The sequence below is a fragment of the Camarhynchus parvulus genome, chromosome 9 (assembly GCF_901933205.1).
Source record: "Camarhynchus parvulus chromosome 9, STF_HiC, whole genome shotgun sequence".
Lineage (NCBI taxonomy): Eukaryota > Metazoa > Chordata > Aves > Passeriformes > Thraupidae > Camarhynchus > Camarhynchus parvulus.
This window is the reverse complement of record NC_044579.1, coordinates 711055-732047: the sequence shown is the minus strand read 5'-3', so window position 1 is coordinate 732047 and position 20993 is coordinate 711055. Positions and strand designations below refer to the sequence as shown.

The following is a 20993-nucleotide window of genomic DNA, read 5'->3' as shown; positions in this document are numbered from 1 at the left end:
AATGTAAAAATGCCAGTGTTTACTGAAGAGATTTACTTTCTCTGACAAAAATGACATTATCAACTGGTGGCTTTATGGCATTCAAAACAAAATCAAAACGTTTTTAGTAAGGATTCAAAAGCATTTTATTGATTGTTGTCCTATAAAATCATAGAAGTCTTTTAATTCCTGAAGAACTGTGTCCAACAATAGGAAAAATGAAAAATGTCTTTACAAAACATTACAGCATTTTTGGAAAAACTAGGTATGAAAAATATATACAGTGCATTAAAAAAATCTGAATAAAATTAATGCCTGGATTTATACATTCAGTTATGTGTTAAACATCCACATCTATACAGTAAAACTTGTTAAAACAGTAGCAGTGTTTTTACTATGTTAAATAAGTCTTTGTTCAATTTACAGTTTCTCTCTCATTACTATTCTACCAGTCCACGTATAAATTAATTTGCAAGGCTGTATAACCACTGTCACACTGTCCAGGTAAGTACTTTTGTACAAAATTACTGCCTTCCTAATGTAGTTTAAATTATTACAGCTACACATCTTTATAAACATTCAATTCACTCACTACTCAAATCAGCATCCTGCAGGATGAAAACCAGCAGAGGCTGGCGAAGGCAACGGGAAGAAAGCCTTGGTAGTACAAGTTGTCCCCTCATTTCTACACTGCTGAGTCAGCAGCTGGTCCTTAACAGGAGGGTTTTTCTCACCCACACTCTCACACCTCTCCAGGCACCTGCCCTGAACTCTGCCCAGCCACGAGTGCATTTGTTCCCAGAGCAGCGAGTGCAGTTCATGTTCTCCTCATCACCGCTGTTCTGAAGCACCAGACCTCAGTAGACAGCTGAGGAAACCAGGAACAACTGCCCCCACTGCCAGCAGTTCCTCTGCAGTACAATACCTGTGCTAGGATGGAGCACAGCACCTGCTCTGCACAGGGTGGTACCTTTATCCAGCTTGCAGAAATCCTTTGCCCACAGCAGAGCCTGGAGCAGTCTGAGCAGCCTCACCGAGGTGCAGCTGCAGAGTCCTCGTGAGGTGGTGCCAGCTCCGCCTGTGCCAGGCTGGGGCCAGCCCTGCATCTGCCCTGGAGAGGTAGGTCAGCCTTTACAGAGGCCAGAGCTGGGCACTCGAGCTCAGGGAACACACGGCTGCTGACACAAGGGCAAGTGTCCCATGACCCAGGGCCTGGGGCTGCAGGACCCCCAGCACTGCTGAAAACAACTTCAGGTACTCAAAACCAGATGGAGCAAGAGCGTAAGGAGGCAGCGAGGCAGGAGCTGCAAGGGTGCCCGAGACATTGCTGCAAGGGGCTGCTGCTGGGCCAGGGCTCAGCTCGGAGCTGTCAGAGCAGGGATCCCGAGTCTCCAGGGTGCTGCTGTCCCCTGTCCTGGAGCAGCCCCCAGCCGGGGGTGAGGACACAGCTACACGTTGGTTTCCAGCCCCAGCAGGCGCCCCATGCGCTCCATGTTCTTGTCCAGCGTGGCCCTGCAGGTGATCTCCTTGGCACACTCCGAGGGGAACCAGCCCCTCTGGCCGTCCCGCAGCCGCTCCCCCTCGTACCAGCCTGCAGGAAGGGACAGCAGTGACACCTCTGCACTGACCCCGCCTGGGCTGCGGGCACTGAGGTACAGTCTGCATCTGCCTCGACTGGGAATCACATACCACTTCAGCATAGCTTCGGCAGATGTTTTTAATCCAGCCGACCAGGTAAAAAATAGTATGTGCAAAGCATTGCCCAATTTCACTATCTTTTTTGTCATTCAAATATAGTTTGAAGTAATGCTATAGTACAGTGACAGAATCTCTGATTTCACAGGTGACTGTGCAACAGCAAGTTAGAATTTAGTCCCTCAAGTACTGACAGTGTCCTGCATCCCTGAGCCAGCACTTGGTGCTATCAGTGCAGCTGTGGGCAGGTCTGGGCAAGAACCACAGTGATCCTGGGATACTTGATCCTGTGCCAAACCTCAGCAAGCACCCTGTGCCAGAGCTGCAGCAGGAAAGCCCAGGCCATGGCACGACAGACTGGGGCTGTTTCTCTTGGACAACCCTGGCACTCACTAGAATGTCTGAGCTCTGTGGTTTTAGACAAATTCAATTTCCTATTTGTGGACACCTCCCATGCCAAAACTGGCCAGCAGCCATATCCTACAGCTGGTTACATCTGCTGCTTCCTTTAGAAACCTGAACCCAAATGCTCACGGTTTCCTTGGAAGCTGAGCTTTTACTCACTGCAGCGCTGTGCTAATAGGAAACAAGGTTTTGTAGCTGGATCCCCCTGCAGAGGTGACAAATGGTTACTGACAGCAAAATCCTCACTCACCGTCATTCACTTTTTGATAAACCAAAACGACATCAGCGACTTGGAGAGAGAGCTCATCGGCCTGCTTGGCTGTGTACGTTCTGATGGTCTCCACCTGAGCCAGGGCTGGGGAAGGAGCGAGCCAGGCTCAGTGAAACCAGTCACAGGGCAGGGCTTTTACTGCAACACACCACCGTCTATCTAAAACATTTCCACTTTACCCCTTCCCCCATGCCTTAGGGCAGCTGCAGCCCAGCCCAGCCCCAGTGAGGGCAGGGGTTGCCCTGCAGAGCCCCCCAAGCCCCAGCAGTTGGGACTTACTGGTCCTGTCCGTGTGCTGCCCATCGCTGTCCTGGCCCAGCGCCGTGATCCAGCGGGCTCTGTCACTCCTGCAAAGCACAACCCGTGTCCCAGCTCGTGCCTGGAGAATGGTCAGCTCTGAGGCTGCCCCTACTTCTTCCAGTGCCAGCAGCTCTCCCTTCTCTCCCTTCCCTGTGAGTAACCCACCCCCTCTGTGTATGCTCTGCCTTCTTCACAGGGCGACAGAAAGTCCTCACCTAACACTGGTGCTTTTCTCCTCAGGACCCACATGCCACAGGAGGTGGTGAAACACGCTCAAACTGTGCTGGAAATCTTTGGCTCAGAGAAAACATTTCAGTTTTACCTGCTCAAAAGTATTCCGAAGGCACGCTCAACTCTCTGAACTGTTTGGCCTTGGATATTCCCCTCCCATCCTTCTCAAAAGATAAGACTATAAAAATAGGTAACTTAAAATATAGGAATTCTTTTCAGACTCTTGCTCTGAGTGATGATCAGCTGGACTGCTATTTATGCTGCAAACAGCACAGAACAAATCAATAATAAGCCTGCAGAACAAAATGTCTTTTCATACAAAGCCCAGACAACTAAAAATGTCCTGCATTTTCCCCCAATAAAATTGCATTTCCAAACAAGTCTGAATCATCTCCTGCTTTCATAATGAGATCTTTAATAGAAAGCACTGATGATCTTCAGTTCCTTTCATGGTTATTCTAAACTTTGAAAGCCAACCTAAAACTATCGATTTTTCCAGGCAGGGACATGTCTGGAGCACTCCCTTTCATGTCTCTGTCCTGCCTCCAGCTTCCCCCAGAACAAGTGAACTCTTTCAGTGCCGGGAGGCCGTGTGGAAGTTGATGGCACATGCACATCCCAGAGCAGGCACTGGGTGCTGCTGCTTTCTAAGGCAGGGCACTCCTCAGGGCGCCCCAGAGAGCAAGGAGCAGAGCTGCTCCTGCTCTAACCCTGCTGGCCCTGCTGCCCCATGCAGCCATCAGCACCATGCCAGCGCCCGGCTCAGGGCCCAGAGCGCTCTGGCAGTGCCTGGGGACACTCCTGTGCCAGGCCCTGGTGCTGTGCCTGCAGTGAGAGCCCCGCGGTGACAGCGCCTGGCAGCACTGACCCTCGGCTGAGGCACCCAGCACAGGGCTGGTCCCCACAGGAGCCTGCCCGAGGCACAGCTAGACTGGCCTCTGCACGCAGGGTCATCGGGGCCTTACCCAGCAGCTCCGATTAATAAACCACAATAAGTAACAGAAATAAATAAATAAATGTGTACTACTCTGGGCAGGGCGGGAGGAGCTGCCTGCGGAGACAAGCAGGTGAAGAAATCCCTTCAGTAGCTGTACTCACTGAGTGTCTGCTCCCAGGAGCATCTCCACCCTGTCCCCGGCGTGGTTGCTGAGCAGCAGGAGCCTGAAGAGGTGCGAGGCAGCGCTCCTGCCCGAGTGCAGCATCCCCGGGGCGCTCCTCCCGGGAGAGGAGCCGGGCCCGGGCTCCTCCCCATCGCAGGGCAACACCAGCAGCTGCTCCCGCAGCGAGTACTCGGTCACGTTGTAGCTCTCCTCGCTGCAGGGCACGCAAGGAACAAAAGCCCAGTCAGGGCTCAGATCCCCACTCGGTCTGTCTGGAAGCAGCCCACAGACACAGCACCGCGGTGGGGACAGCTCTTCCAGCAGCTCCCAGCCCCACACCGGGGTAAGCAGCTTCTGCCAGAGCTCTGGCGTAACACAAAGCCCCAGCTGAGCTCCCAGGGGACGTTTTCACTGATGTTCTGGGAAATAAACACTGGCAGGGCTTTGGGTTCTTTCTGCAGAATGACTGTGCACTCCCAAATCATGGACACAGAACACGCTTCTAATGGAACCAATCCTGCTCAGATACCCTGAACCAGGGAAAGGGTTGGTTGGGCCTTGGTTTTTTGGGTAAGTTTGGGGATTTTTGGAGGTGTATTTTTTTTAAGAAGTCAGTTCAGTATCTTAGTCTAACTAACTCCTTAGCCAAGGGAAGAACTGGAAATCCCAGCTGGGACTGCTGCCATCACTACATGGGAATCTTGTGTCTGAAGAAGAAATGTGTCTATGCATTTGTGCAATGAATAATAAATGCATTTCTTATGAACTAATCAACTAGTCTGTACATGTGCACAGCTAATCATAACAGAACCTCTTACTAATTAATCAGCAGATAAACCTCTACAAATCCTTCCTACTCCTCACTTCCATCCCACAAACCCGCTGGATCAGACTCCTGCTGCAGGGAACCCAAACACAAGTAAGAGCAGTCAGTGCCTTTCCCACGAGCCCTCTGGGGTGAATATTGCACTGATTTCAGCTCAGGCCCTACACAGCCAGGTCCGTGTGAGCAGGACTGGCCTGACCCTTCCCGAGCACCAGCCAGGTCTGGGCTGAGCCCTCCTCAGGACCCAGCAGCCCCACACCTGCTGGCACTGACTGCTCCTCTCAGGACACTGCATTAGTGCTTGGCAAGTATTATGGCATTTTTAATGACTAAAAAAAAAAATTAGATTGTATCTACACACAGTAGGGGCTACAAGGACAACTGGCAGAAGAAACATTCCCAAATAAACTAAAAACTGGGCAGTGGAGAAAAGCAGATTTTTATCCCTTTTCAAAGCCTTGCACACATCCCAAATCCGCGTGTCCCCTCCTGCCCAGCCTTGGGGAGCAGCCCTGTGACTGGAGAGCCCTTGGGCTCCCTCCTCTGCAGCATCTCCAGCAGGTCAGGGCCACAATCCCCCAGCAGTTCCAGCAATGGAGACGGGGCAGAGCTGGGCAGTGGCTGCTGAGCCAGGGCTGGAGATGAACTCTGCTAAAGCCCCAAGTGCAGCCTCAGAAATGCCCATTTTTAGCATCAAGCGAGGAGAGGTGTCTTAGTGCAATGTTAAGAATCTTCTGAGATTCAGCTGCTGAAGGAAAACCACAAACATTCAGCCCCAACTCCAAACATTTCTGTCCATGCTGTGGTGCCATGGCAACGCTGTGGGTGGGAGCAGGGCTCACCCCGAGCTCCAGCCCTGCTAACGAGTCTGGCCCTCATTAACGGGCACAGGGAGCCTCATGCTCCTGCAATCCTGGGAAGTGTGCAGGGAAGGGACAGTCCCAACACTTCATCCTTCCCAAACTTGTCTTTGCTAGGGCATAAAGAATCATCTTTTTAATTCTTCTGACAATCTGGAATCTTAACTGCGTTTGCCAAAAGTAAATCTTGTTTAACAAGCAGTTACTTGTTATTGGTAACCCATGGCAGAGGCTCAAATAACTCCTGAACTCATTCCACAGCCAGGATCATGTTAAAAGTCACTGTGATTCAAGGACTGAACACAAAAACAGTTTTATACTGGTGAAGCTCTTACCTCTTCTTCTTGGTGATGATGAGGACATCATTGAAGAGGAAGAAGTACACCTGCTGCTTAGAGGTTCTTTTGGAAAAAAGTCCAGTGTCTTCTACATATGCTGTTAATTCACCCCTTTTCACCAACCACCGTGAAGAGGAAACCAATGGAAATGGCTGCAAGGCAAGAAAATCACACTGTAATCCTTCCAAATTAGAGAATTTTTTAAAACAGACAACAGAGTACAATCTATTTGGGGAAAATGCTTGAATAAACTCAAAGCTCAGAGATTACAAACACGAAGAGGTTACCAAAGTTCAAGGGACTGCATCGTTGCCACAACACACAGGTAACAGCTGCAAATACCTGGGAATCACCGGGGCACCTGTCATTGCTGCTCATGGGAAAGAGAAATGAACAGACCTGACTGATCCCACGGGGCTGGAACAGCCTGTGAGAGCTCCTGAGGGCACCGAGCAAAGCGTCTGCAGGGTGAGGGTGGCTCCTGAAGCACGAGGGGACACGGGAGTGTCCTTGGTACCTCAGGGCTCCTCTTGGAGCAGAGGTGACACTGCTTATGCCAATGTCACCAGGAAAGAGGGGACATGGGAGTGTCCTCGGAACCCCAGGGCTCCTCTTGGAGCAGAGGTGACACCCCCTGTGCCGGTGTCACCAGGAAAGAGGGGACGTGGGAGGTGCAGGCACAGCCTCCTTCCTCCCTCACCTCTGATGTGCTCTCCTTGGCAGCACCACGGGAAGGTTCCCATGGCCCGGCTGCTCTCCTGAGGCACCTCAGCCGCCTGTCAGGCTTTACTGAAAATGGCTGATGAGGGCTCCCACAGCTCCTCTCTTCATCCAGCTCAGGTGGCTGGAGCAGGAGCTCCCTTTCTCCCCAGCTGAGGGCCAACACCTGCAGCAGCTGCACCAAAGCCCATGAGGATCTGAGCTGCCTGATGTGAAGACTTGCCATCATTAATCCAAATTATTCCCAGCTGCAGGAGACACAGAGCCCACAGGAGGCCCTTCTGTTCCTCTGGGCCAGGAAGGTGGAGGGGGATGTGGGACTGTGCTGGTCACACAGACCCCTCTGGGGCTGCCCCCAGACAGACACTGCAGGCAGACCAAGGTGATGAACACAACTGCCTGTTTTCCCCTATTTAAGCACCTTTCACATTAAACAACACCCCTTCATGCAGTTTGTCAGCTGCCTCCCCCATTCTGCATGAGTTGGCTTTTTGTCTCTGTTAATCCCCGGCCAAGCCAACTGCAGCCTGCCTGTACCTGCTGAGCCAAACCCAAACCCAGCGCTGGGACTGAGAGCTCACTGCTGGAAGAACAAACACTGGCTCCCCAAAACAAACCCCCACAGCTTCTCTCGTGCAAAAGATGTAAAATTTAAGAACAAAAACTGCTGAAACTTAATTAAAAATTGAATTCCACAGTTGAGCCATGTACACAAGCACCACGAGATCTGAGTCACTTCCCTCGGGTTCCCATGAAGCTCTCCACAGTTACATCCAACTAAATAATAAACAAATCTCCAAAACTCTGTGAGACTGGGCAAGAACAGAAATACTTTAACTAATTTATAATGGCTATAAAACAGAATTACAGTCCCATGATGACTGGCTTACAAGCAAAAAATACTTTCAAAAGTTCTATTTGAGGACGAACAAAAAATTCTCTAATCTGCACTCCAAATGAGTTCATCCCATTTTCCTAATTGACTCTATTCGAGAGGCAGCTTGGTTTTACTTTAAGTTTTCCTTAATTGCCAAAGGAGCAAATCACGTGCACCATGTCCCTGCTGCAGAAAAGGGGCTCTCAGAAGTGAAAAATGCTTTTAACCAGAGCTGGGCTCCCCTGCCCCGGGGCCCGAGGGGCTGCAGGGCTGGGGCTTGGATGCACAAATGGAAATCTCACACAAAAGCACGGAAAGAGAAAGCCCCAGGGCAGGTGGGGTCACCCAGGAGCCACAGAGCCCAGAGGGACAGAGAGGGACGGGCAGGGACAGAGCGACCCCAGACCCCGAGGGACTCCTGGGATCTGAGGGACCCTCGGAGCAGCTCAGCCCCCACACTGGGCTGGACTCACTCAAGATCTGAGTCTGGTACCACCCACCAGCAAATGCTCTGGTGTCACTTGCCCAGAAGTGTTGTGTTTGTTGTTGCTGTTGCTATAAGCAAATATTATTGCTATCAATTTTTAGACAAAATTTGAGAATAAAAATACCTTAGGCAAGTTGAAAATGTCTTTTTGGAGGCAGCATTTGCCCCAAGCCTGACCCAGGGCCTTTCAAGAGCTGTGCTTTTAAAACCATGAACCAGCCTTCACTCACTACATGCCTGATAATGAAACAATCTTCTCCCAAAAGAATCCCCCTTGTGAAATGGTACCAGACATGAATTATAGAAATGGGATCGTAGCAAACATTGAATAGAAACAATAAATGTACTTGAAGAAAGTCCAATAAACCTCCCCTACCTATGACTGGGTCTGCTGGTGTTTCCTACGAAAGACTGATTGTACAGGAAGTTTTTAATGGAAAGCTGCGATATCCCACCCTTGAGGGGAAGGACAAACACCCCCTGGATCCGTCCCTGGCCTGGAAGTGTTTCCCAGGCACACCTTTCCTTCCCATCAGGTACATAAGCAAATCTGAGCAGTGAGCAGCAGCCTTTGGCCTCTCTCCTAATGCCAGAATCTTCACAGTAGCTTTATCTTTACAGCAAATACTCTACACTCAGTATTTATTCAAAATCCCTTGTGCTGTAGCATCACCTTCTAATAAAATTAAAATACTTGACCAAAGTTTTAATTTCTGTTGTGCCATAACAGCACTTTTGAAGAACCACTGCGGGATATGACCACGCTGGTGAAGTTCCTGACCATGGCTGGTCAGGACCATGCTCCTCACCCTACCTTGATTTTGAATTCCAGCTGGGAGTTAATGGTGTACATCATCTCCGTCCTCTCCATCTTGCGGGCGCCCTCGTTGCACAGACGCACGAGCTGCAAAAGGACAGGGCTGAGCAGGGCCTGCAGCACAACCTGCTGCTCCCTGGGGAGGCACTGCTGGGGCACAGAGCCCAGCAGGGGCACATCCACCTCAACGTGGTGTTTGCAGGGCCACAGTGACCAGGGCTGGCCCCGTGGCTGCACTGCTCCCAGCTCCCCTGACCCCAGTGATCCCACAGGAACCCCATCATTTGTGATTCTCCAGGGGCAACAAAGGCTCAGCCCCAGTTCTGGCTGAGCAGGGCCACTGCTCTGACCCAGGCTGATGATCAGCTCCACACACACACCCTCCCCCCAGCTGGATTCACTTCCCACACTGCTCCCTCCACAAACCCAGAATCACCACAGCATCATCCACTTTGGGATCTTTTCCCAAGTAGGAGCCAGTAATTCTGCACAAACCCAATCCCCAGTGCCCTTCCTTAATACAACAATGCAGAGCCTTCAGTGCTCCTCCCACCTGCATTATTTGTACATGGAAAACATCCATTTTTCCCTGGAAGTACTCAGGAATGACTTGAGAACGTACCTTGCTGACTTCCTTCAGAGCCTGCTTGCAGTTCTCGTATTTTGCTGAATCCTTGGGGGTTTTCTGGCAAATAGTCTGGAACAAAACATCAGTTACTTCAGAGGACCAAGCAGCACAGACTGCAACCCACAGAGATTTCACATCTTAACTGAAACCCAGCAGCTGAATCACAGCTGTGGACTGAGATAAAGAGGGAGCACCAGTCACTTGGTCACACTAAGGTTTGGGAACAGAGTGATGAAAAACCTCTCAAGACGAGGTTTACACAACCATCTCCAAACAAAAAACAAAACTGAAAGAGTGGGAAATAAAATGCTTGATTTGATTGTTTAGATTATTTCAGCCAAAGAGGGGAAGGAGTTATAGGAAAAAAAAAAACCAAGAAGGGGAAGGCACCCTCAGTGACACTCTGCAGGAATACTGGATTATTATTCTATTTTTTACCTAGAAATGTACTGCAGAGAAGAAAGAATTCAATATCCATGAATGAACTAATTGTCCAGGTGATCAAATTACTCATTGCTCAATTAAAAAATATACAGAACAAAATTATCAGTTCTGTTTCTGGCTCCTACCAGGGCTGGAATCTGAGCCTGATCACAATCTGCACTCCAGCTGGTGGTCCAGCTCCTCACTTGGTCCTGGCACCTTAACTGAAATACCCCAGCTGCTGGTGTGAATTCTGCCTGACAAGCACTCCCTGGCACTTCCATCACCCTCTCTGAGTCCCTGGTCACTGCACAGGGAGGGACAGCTCAGTGCCACTCACACACAGCTCCCTTGGGAATGGAGTCCATCCTTCAGCTTCCCAAGAGTATTCCCTGCCTAAGAGCCCTCACCCATCCCACAGGACAGCAGGTCTTGTTTTTCAGCTGCAGGGTTCATTTCAATCCCAGCACTACATACAATTCCTGGGCTGGTTCCTCCCGAGTTTCAGAACCATTCTAACCCTTTACTGTACAATTTGCCCACTAGAACATCCAAGTATTTAACTTGTGAATGGGGGAGCAGGAGGGCCCAGTCCCAGTCAGCACACAGCTGCAGCAGGAATCCATAATCCACAGCCCAGGAGTGCTGTAAGGGAGAAGGCAGGAAGAGACTGGAGAGAACCAGAACTGAGAGAACGTTAACAGTGTGAGAACAAGCAGCAGGAAAGAGGGAAGCAGGTGCTCTCACATCCATCAGCAGGGGCAGACGAGTGACTCTCTGCATGGGGAGGATGAGGAAGGAGATCATGGGCAGGTTCCGGCACTCCTCGTGGGACTCGATCCGGGACAGCACCTCCTTGAACGCTGGGTTTGTGGCTCTGGGGGAAAGAGGATGAAACAACTCAATGGGATGTTCTACAAAACGATTGTGCGAGTTGCTACATTTTAAATAAACCATGATTTTATAAAAAGGAAGTGTGACTTCAGGAGTCAGACCACCCCAGCCTTCAGCTTTATTCCCTCAGATCCACCAGCCCCAGCAGTGACATTAAAGCTCAGGAGCTGCCAGCCCTGACTGTGAGGGCAGACCCAGGTGTGCCACACAGGGAGGGCCACTGTCACACTGTGTGACACTGAACTGAGGGAGGGAGTGTGAGCCATGACCTGGCAGGAGGGGCTGCCCTCGGAGGAGGTGCCCAGCGTGGCTGGGAGGCACAGGTGCAGCCCAGAGTCCCCCAGCCCCGGGAGCCCCGCAGGAGGCTCTGCACGCTCACAGCAGTCTCTGCAGGGTGCGCTGCTGGTACACCTCGTTGGTGCAGTACTTCACGTAGGGGTCGAAGGTGGAGCCCGCGTGCCTGGCCACGATGTCGCTGATGTCCTCGATGAAAATGTTGTTCTGGTGCCTGGCCTCCAGCTCTTCAAAGAACCTGGGGGTTAACATCAATTGCTCACTTGCACATGCCAACAGCATCTTCCTCTCACAGCATTCCCCTGACACAACCCAGTTAGCAACCCATGCCAGCTGGGCTGGCCTGGGACAGGGTGAGGCCATCCCTCCTCTGGCAGGGCAGGGAGGGCAGTGCTGGCAGGACACAGCCCCAGGGCACAGGGCACAGCCCCAGGGCACAGCCCCTGGCAGCTCAGCAGCAGCGCTGGCACAGCCATTTCCCACTCCCTCAGTGCCACAACCAAACAGCATCACTGAGCTGGTCAGACCAGAATTTCCAGAAACAGGGTTGGAAAAGAAACGAAACGACTTCATACACACATGAACACATTTCCTCTTGCAATTAAAGGCAGCACAGCAGCAGAAGTGCTCGATGGAGTACAGGTATGTGGGGCTGCTTAGCCAAGGACAAAGCCATGTGGTGGTGGAGCAGGACTCGGTGCTCCACATCCTGCAGCTCTCCACTGGAACCAAGCAGGGACTGGAAACACTGAAAATGGGCACAGAACCCAAAATCCTGAGCTGGCTCTTCCCCTAAGCATGCTTGTTCTGACAGCTTCCCTGCTGTCTGTCTCTGTCCCACATGTGAGTCTCTGGCCACTGGAGGCCTCCCACTGCTTTCTGCACTCCCAGTGTTCCCAAAGCACCTGCCCTGATTTCCATGATGCTCACTGGAAGTCACAGAGGGGTGGAACAGCTCACAGAGCAGCTCTGCAGGTCACCCCTCACACATGAAAAGCTGTCCTGGCTGAAGCCTTTGTACACCAGCATTCACTGCAAGAATCCTCAACTCCCTGCAGTCAACAAAAGTTCATACAAAAATTCTCATCCAGCACAGAAAACATTAAGGAAACACTCAGAACACATGAGCTCACATTAAGCTCCAATATTTTGAAATCTGCTTTATTTAATTTTAGCCCTTTATTCAATTTTTTAATCATTAACAGTGGCTCTTCAAATCTGCCACCTTTTTCAAGTGATGCCCTCCACAGTTTGCTTTACAAACACACCTCAAACATGTGAGAGGAGCAGAACAGGCTGAGCAGCAGCTGATTGTGTGCAGCAACAGAGCTTAACTAAATTAAGGCACTCTCCAGGTGTGCTCAGAAGCAGCTGCCAGGCTCCCAGTGGGTCAGCCAGAGCCACCACAGTCAAGTGGATTTTGGTCTGCTTTTGTTTTTGTGACGTTCTGACACAGCAACTGCAGACGGACTGGCTGATTAACAGGCTCTGCCTGCAAGTGCTGAGCAGAATTTGTTACAGCCCTGTCACTGCTGCTGGCAGAGCCCTGCAGCACCTCCCGACCCCACACAGCCCCTCCAGGGCACAGCACATCCTGAGCTGCCACAGACTTGTCCTGTGCTGTGGGCTTGGCTTCAGTGCCAGGGCCAGCCCCAAGGGGCACATAAATAATAAAATTACAGAAAAAAGAGCCTCTAAGTATGGAGTCTGCAGTGTCTCAGGAGGCACAGCAGAGCCCCATCCCACACTGGGATTTGTTTCTCTCTGCTCAGACATGTTTATGGCTGGGAGAACCTCCCACCGCTGCCAATTCACTCTGCTCAGGAAATGAGGAAATCCAGCATTTCCTGCTGTGTTATGGCACACTGACAAGGTGTTGGACCCTGCTGGGCCACAGCTTCCACCTTTAGAATTTATCTGGTGCTTCATCAGTGACATCATCAGAGACAGTCCCTGTAAGAACAGTAAAGACATGGGAGGGTAGAAGACAGGAAAAAAAAAAGAGAAGAAAAAAGGGCAAAGAGGGACAAAGAGGAGCAGTATATCAAAGTCCCACTTCCCAATATGTCCCATAAGGAAATCCTGCATCAAAGTTTGAATCAAAAGCTGTAGTTTTCCATATCCAATCTGCTAATTATTAGATACAATCAGTGAACCAGACACATCATAAACCCTTTCACTTACAATTTTAGGATAGATTCTGCCATAGAGCTCAAGACTGAGGGATGGAATGATTCCATTCAATTTAACCAACAAGGAATTTGCTGTGATGTGTGCAGCTATTTTTGCTGAATGTCAGAAGGATTTACTTCAAATATCTCTTTGTTAAATCCAGGACTTTTCTGGTTAAAGTTAGATCCAATTCAGAGAAAGTCAAACAGCATTGTAGGACAGAATTTGATTTCCCTCATCTTGCCCTTACAGTGTTTAAAAGAACCATCCACCCTGCAGCACTCCTGAAGGCCGAGGGCCAAATTCAGAAATGCAGGTTCAGCTCCAGGGTGCTGCTGGCACCACCAGGGACAGAAAGCAGGGGAGGCAGAACTCAGCCTCTTCCCCCTGGAGACAGGGGCTGTGATATGTGCAGTCATGACCAGAGTAACAACTGGCACCCTGAGATAACTTCAGTTAGAAGTAACAGAGATTTCTGATCAACCTCTCCAAACCTGAACCTTCTCATCGGGGACAGAAGCTGAACATCTGCAACATTATTGTTATTTAGGGAAGGGGAGGGGGATTTAAAATAGTAAAAATAGGAAAAACAGTCTTATTTCCACAGAATTCTTATGCTGAATCAAAATCAGCTTTTACAAAATAAAAAAGGCTGGAGAGAGGGTGATCGAAGTGCAGAACTGAAATCAGTTTGTTTGGTGGGTTGCCACAGCCTCACTAATGGAAGCCAACACACACAAATACACCACCCAGGCCTGCAGACACAGAGCCCATAAAGCACCTTGCACTGGGCAGTGCCCAGGCAGGAGCAGCTGGCCCTGCAGCCCGTGTGCCCCCCTGTGCCCAGCCCATGGCCCAGGCCCGTCCCACCGGGCAGCCACTGGCCTCTGCAGCTATTGATGGTGCAGGGCAAGGCCACAGCAGCCCTGCCAAGACATCCTGCTCCAGAGAGATTCCCCAGACAGCAGGAAGGTGCCCACAGCACCTGGGCACAGCTGGGACCTGCAGGACAACAACTGTCCATTCAGCCAATAAACACACCCAGAGACTCTGGGAACACAAAACGGGAATGTCCGACAAGGCATGAACCCACCACAACCAGAGTGCTCGATCCTGCCATTCTGTGACTAAAACAGAGTTTAAAACCTGACAGAATCTGTTAAAATGGTTTTGTTACGATCTTTTTCTGCCAACGCTGCTCTGGTATCACAGAAGCATTTGCCCTTTGCTGGCCTAATGGCAGAAAAGGCACAAATCCTAAAGCTTTCCTTCTTCCTATAAACTGGGAATGTGACCCTGCAGACCAGCTGCTGCTGAAGACACTTCCCTCATTTCCCTGGGACTCCTCTTTCCCCAGAGAGGCCCCTGGGGAGCTCTCTGACCTGACAGTGCTTTCTCAGGCTGCATTCCGGGCTGAGCTGCTCCCTGGCACCCCCACAGCCCAGCCCAACAGCTCCTGACCAGGGCTGGACCGGTGAGAGTTTGGGCTCCAGCACATCACACAAGGGCCAGTGCACGGCAGCTCTCCGAAGCCACCTTCCAGGAGTTCCCACAAACACGCACAGCAGGGGCTGCACAGGTTATTCATCTCCACTCCTCTGCCAGAGACATTCCAGGGAGCTCCCAAAGGCAGAGACAGTCTCTGCTCTCTGCATTCTGCTTCCAACAAAGGCAGCTTTGTTCGCCCAGGAATGCCCTGTCAGGCACTACAGGCCCATCCTGGTGTTACTGGAGTTTCCATTAAACATGTTCCAAGTCAAAGTTCCTAGACAGAGGCTTTAAGCAGTTCCAACTGAAGGTTTTTATAAAGTATTTTTATCAGCTCAGGTTCTTCAGCTCACCAAACTTTTGTCCAAGCAACCAAAACCACTGGTAACTACACTCATACTCAGGTTTTGTACTAGGCAAAGGCTGCTTAAAAACCAGCAGAATGGGACAGATGCTCCATTTTATAACAAAAGGGTGGATTTTGCTACTTTGAAACACCTCGAAAACAGAAAGCAGCAGTTTGGAGCTACCAAGCTGGTATCTGGTTTAAAATCACTTCCATTGTTTACAGAAATGACGTTGCTCAAAGCCAGCACAAAGTTTTGTTTTAGTTTAACAGTATTGCAAAGCTTGGGAAATAAATTATGTTTTCATTTAAGTTTAAAAAGGAGTTATGACTTCTGATTTTACCCCAAGTCATAAAAACCCAAGTTCTTAAACCACGAGACTTCACAGATAAGAAAGAATAAGATTATAATTCTAGGCTAATGTGGTATTTTTCCATTCTTTTTTTTCCCTCTCCCTCCCACTTCCTTTGAAGACTATTAATCAAAAGGGATATTAGAGTTCCCCTAAGAGTACTGCTCTCTCCCCTCCCATTGTCCTTTACTTTTACACCTCACACTCTGTGTCAGGAGTACCTGTAAAAGGAACCTCTCCTTGAAAACGAAGCCTTTGATGAGCTGCACTCCCTGACACCAGTGCCACCACCCTGGGGTGGCTCTGGGGCCACACAACCCCCAGCCTCTGGCAAAGACCTCAACTGCAAGAGACAAAGAAAGGAGAATGGGAGAGAGAAAGGAAGGGTCCCCAGGCAAACCCACACGTTCTCCTGCTCTGTAGCTCCTGAACTCGGTTTGCACTTGACGCAGCACATCAGCCTCCAAAAAACAAGATCTTGTTGCTGCATGAACTGCAGAAGACAAAAGTCAAACTGCTGCACAACAGATGTCAAATTCCACAGACTTCTTGGTGTCTCAGAGAAAAAAAGCCAAGAAAATACTTTCCTGTGACTGGGGATCAAGTTCCACCAAGGTAAATCGGGGTTTAATGCTAAAGAATTCACAAAGGGGACAAAAAAAGGGGGATCAAAATAAAAAACCATTCAGAATCCTTGTTCAACCTTCGGCCCCCCTTCTGAAAGGAGGCCAATATTTCTCTGTTCCACAGGTACAGAGATCCATGTAAAGCTGTACAGAGCTACAGCTGTGAGCACTCAGTGCCTTCATGAGCCACTGCAGCCACTGTGCTCACTGCAGACTGCAAATCAGGGACAGGAAAAGCAACACAGACAGCCTGATGCTTTAGTTATGTGGAATACATAATCCACCTGCTGCTGTGAACAGAACAAATTGCAAGGAAGCCAAGCCACTTCCAGCAACTTTGTGAAAGAGAGTGTGAAGTACTCTGAGAGCACATACATATGCATGTCCTGGATTAAATAACACTGGCAGTAATTACCAGCCAGCAACAAGACTCCTCTGCACTTGTATCATGTAAGATCTGCCATTTCCTCCTCTTCAGGCACTATCTGCAGAGTGTCTGTTTCCCTGGCTGCAGACTGAAGGAACGTGCCCCAAAGCGCAGCAGCAGAGCAGCGATGCCCGATGCCCTGGCAGCAGAGCCCTGGTGCTCACACAGGGGTGGCAGTCCCAGAGCACAGCACGCCTCAGGACAGCACCTCTGCACCACCTGGCACCAGCCAGCTCTCCAGGGCAAGCATGGAACCCCAGCTCCAATTCAACAGCTCAGCAGGGCAGACTAAGCTTTATTTGATGCCCTGCAAGGACCAGGTCTGAATGCCTGAGCAGCATTTAGCCCAGAACTGCTCAGATTTGAAGGATGCTGATTTCCACTACCATTCACTCTGTGCTTTCCTTCCCTCCCATTTTCAGAGATACAAATCCTAGGCCAGCCCTGCTCACACTCCTGTGCAGATCTCTGCCACTTGTACTTCCCCCTTCAAACCAGCAGGAGTTTGGGAAGAAATGCTCACCACTCAAATGGCTAACTCAGCAGCCAAAGAGAAACCTGCTGCTGTGCTTAAGGATGCACAGCTCTGCTAAGTACAGAAATGCCACACTCACTTTTTGCTTGCTTCATAAACATCGGTGATGTTGGAGAAGAGGTGGTGGCTCTCTGTTTTGGTCATTGTGAGGCTCAGTTCCCTGGAATTTTTAAACATCCGGATCAGAATCTCCAGGCTCAGCAAATAGGAGTGCTCAGAAGATATCACCTCAAATATCGCCTGCAAAGTGAAGGAGGAAAAGAAGAGACTTACTAGTGACTGGGCTTTTTTCCTTAAAAACAAAAAGAAAATGTTGAGCAGGGGTGCAAAGCAAAGTTTTGGATGTAAGCTAGAGATTATGACTTAAATATTCATCTCTATAATAGTTGCATCATTAATTATAAATAAGTTATTTAATACTAGAAAAAAAGTCTTTGTTAACAAGTCTATATTCAGAGTTTTCAATGCAACTGCAAACCAGGAGATTGAAGAGAATTCAACAGCAGGTGTGACCCCAAGAGCACAGCAGGGAGGCTGCAGGGAGCAGGCTGAGGTCCCTGGCGGAGCTCGTCCCAGCCTGGGAACAAAGTCATCAGCACAGGCAGGAATGGGGCAGACACTGCTCCTGATGTGCAAGGAAGGGAGAGAGAATCACCTCCCCATGGCCCCCACACATTCTGGAGAACAAAAACCAGAGCAGGGTGCCTGACACACAGCCAGGGGCTGGGGCAGCTCCCTGGTGCCTGCTGGGCACTGCTGGGTGGCACCTGCAGCCACACTGGGGTTCATCTGCACCACAGCAGGCTCAGGGCACATGTCAACCCCAAGGACAGTTACACTCTCAGGGGACCAGGGGCACCCTGCAGCTGGTACACACATACACAGGATCTTAGGCTTGCAAGGAAACACCTACTGAAAATAATTTTAGTTCAAACCAGTCTGTGACACACTTTCTTTAGCCAAAATATGCACAGAGATCCATCTCACTAACAGATTCTGAAAGATGGGATGTGTATGAAGACAGGACATGGACATTAATCCAGGCAGAAGACAAATGTATTTTTCTGGAGTGACAATGTATATAACTATAAAATAATCTAATATGCTCTAAAAAGCAATTTAAAGAACAGATAAAGAATAAATGACAAAAGGCAATTTAAAAGAAATACAGCAAAAGCATGAATTGGTAATGTAACTACAGCTTAAAAATATTTATTTAGGCTCCCACTGAAAGAACTGCCCTCTAAAATTCAAATTAAAAACCCTCAGGCATGAAAACATTTTTTGGTAATACCGAAGACTTTACTTTTAAGAGGAATCCAAAGAACTTGTTCTTTTTGAAAAGATGCAAGTATGGCTCCAGGAAACACAGACTAAGGGCTCCTAAAGGATATCACTGAAATACATGTCTCAAAAAGCTTCCCAGCAGGAAGAGGCTGAGCTATGTCCTGAAGAGGAAAGAAGGCAGTGGGACAGATTGCCATGGCAGGTAATGCTCCTAGCCAAGCCCTGCTGGCTGGGGAAGGACACACCTGGGGAGGAGCTGCAGGGACACAGCTGCCCTGGCCAGGCTAGGCTTGGCAAGCTCCCCTTCCCTGTGACAGAGCCCTGCAGGGGGAACGGGGGCACAGCACATGGAGAGGACACAGGAGCAAAGGGGACAAGGAGAGTGGATGAAGAGGACACAAGGGGCAAAGGGCAGAGGGAGAACAGACAAGCACCCTGATGCTCCTGCTGCCATCAGGGAGCCCCTGCCCTGCCACAGGGCTCAGGGACCAGCTGGGCTGCAGCAGGCACACCCCGTGCCCAGCACTGCCCACAGGGGTAGGGACAGCCCAGGGGCTCTGTAACAGCTGCTCTTTGCTCCCCACTGCGATGGAGACTCCTGTGCCACGTCCCCCCTCTGTGAGCTGGAGTTACTGCCACCCCTTCCCTGGCACAGCAGTGACCCTGGTGCTGCCAGGCTGGAGCACCCCAGGAGCCCCTGGCATGGACACAGGCACCTCAGCACACTCTGGGCTCATTTTTTCTCCCTGGGGAGAGAGGACACTTCACTGGAGAGCAGGAAGCCAAGCAATGAACTCTTATCAAGGTCTCCTTATCAACAACCAGAGCACTGAGGCAGGTGTGCAGCGCAGCCCTGAGCAGCCAGCCCCAAAGCACAGAGTACCTCCTGTCTCTTCCTTTCCTCCTGGCTGATGGCTTCTGACAGGCCATTCTTCTTCACCTACAAAGACAAATCAATCGATATTTTAATACTTTTTGTGGGAAAATGTGATTAAAAAGAGAGACAGGACTATCAAAACCTAGAGAGCAAAGCACCAAGTTGAGCCTGGCTCTACAGGAGTTCTAAACACAGGACCCAAATCAGGAGGGACACCAGGGCAAGGGAAGGGCAAGGGCCACAGCACCACACACGTGGAAGGCCCTGCTCTCTTTGTGGAGCAGAGGCACACCACAGACACCCCTCACAACCATTTCTGTCAGTCTTCTCCAAAAGCTCCTAACATGCTATACCAACAGCTTTCTCTTCTTGCTCCACCTGCTCCCTGGACTTTTAAAGGATATATTATTCCTCATTTGATGCCTGCACAGCAGGCCCCACAACGCTGGACAGCAGGAATAAGGAGGTGCCACACTCGGGTCTGCACACCAAAGTACAGAGTCACAGGTAAATGCCTGTGGAAGTTACATCAACATTCCAGTGTGGCAGCCACCAGCCTCTGGAACACAATTCCCAGACTCCTACAGCACCATGAGCAGACACTTCTGGATGCTGAGCAAGAACTAATTAGATGGCTTTTTATTTAACAATTAAAGTACATCTTAATCAGGAGCCTGAAAGCTTCAGAGCATTCCCGAGGAAGTGCAATGGCACCGAAAGGTGCAATGTGACTTTTTTCTGGATGCAGTGGAAGAGTTTTCTAAAAATACACCAACGCAGGAAATAGCTAGGAACACATCCCCCAGATTTCAGTGCTCCCTGTTAACACAGACACTGCCAGAGTGCAGGGAGCTCCACGGGGCACCTGCTGAATTCCTGCTCCAAACCGCAGCTGGCACACACGGGTGTGTCCCACTGAGTACACATGAATTCAGGGCACATGAACTCACAGCCAAGGGCCCAGCCTGACACTCCCCATCAACAGCCACATGTCCAAAAGACAGAGGCCCAGATATGGAGACTACTTTGGCCATTTCTGCCAAAGAAAATTCAATACCTAATTTTGACATGTCCAAAATGTTTAAGCTGAAATAATCTAAAAAAATGTCACATGTGTGATAATAAGCAAATAAAACCCCTTCATTTACGCTATGAATATGATCAGAAGGAATGCAAGAGGCCCAACATCACTGCTACAAACACTGGACTGGCTTTTCCTTAGCAATGACTGATTCAGCCATGGAGGTGAGAAGCAAAGGATGAAAGGAGGACAGGTGAACTCCGGTCAGGGACAAAAGGTGCCTTCAAAATGAGGAGGTGCTGAAAAGGGGAACTCCACAGGAATCTACTAAGTGGTTGCACCACAGCCAAAGTGACCACAAGCCCTTTAATACAGGGAGAGAAAGGGGAGCCAGTGCAGACATCAGCCCTGAAGGCACCAGAGAATCACACCAAGGGGTCTGGGCTGGTACCATGGAGGGGAGACAGCCCTGGACAGTGACCTGTGAGTGGCCCTGGACAGCGACCTGTGAGTGCTCCTGGACAGTGACCTGTGAGTGGCTCTGGACAGTGACCTGTGAGTGCTCCTGGAAGGAGGCAGCCCTGAACAGTGACCTGTGAGTGGCCCTGGACAGCGACCTGTGAGTGCTCCTGGACAGTGACCTGTGAGTGGCTCTGGAAGGAGGCAGCCCTGGACAGTGACCTGTGAGTGGCCCTGGACAGCGACCTGTGAGTGGC

The 20993-nt window shown here is 50.1% G+C and overlaps 1 protein-coding gene across 1 annotated transcript in view; it reads right to left on the bottom strand.

The window, feature by feature from the left end:
• Window positions 1-1293: 1293 nt before the first annotated feature.
• Window positions 1294-20993, bottom strand: part of ARHGEF26 (Rho guanine nucleotide exchange factor 26) — a 125731-nt gene continuing 106031 nt past the window's right edge. Inside the window, exons 7-17 of the mRNA XM_030954627.1 lie at window positions 19263-19319; window positions 17172-17332; window positions 11231-11383; window positions 10705-10834; window positions 9529-9603; window positions 8904-8993; window positions 6003-6157; window positions 3980-4195; window positions 2630-2697; window positions 2330-2434; window positions 1294-1570 (exon numbers count right to left, since the gene is read on the bottom strand). Of these exons, the coding sequence (XP_030810487.1) occupies window positions 1428-1570; window positions 2330-2434; window positions 2630-2697; window positions 3980-4195; window positions 6003-6157; window positions 8904-8993; window positions 9529-9603; window positions 10705-10834; window positions 11231-11383; window positions 17172-17332; window positions 19263-19319 (1353 nt within the window). The 3' untranslated portion in view covers window positions 1294-1427. The remainder of the gene's footprint in view (window positions 1571-2329; window positions 2435-2629; window positions 2698-3979; window positions 4196-6002; window positions 6158-8903; window positions 8994-9528; window positions 9604-10704; window positions 10835-11230; window positions 11384-17171; window positions 17333-19262; window positions 19320-20993) is intronic.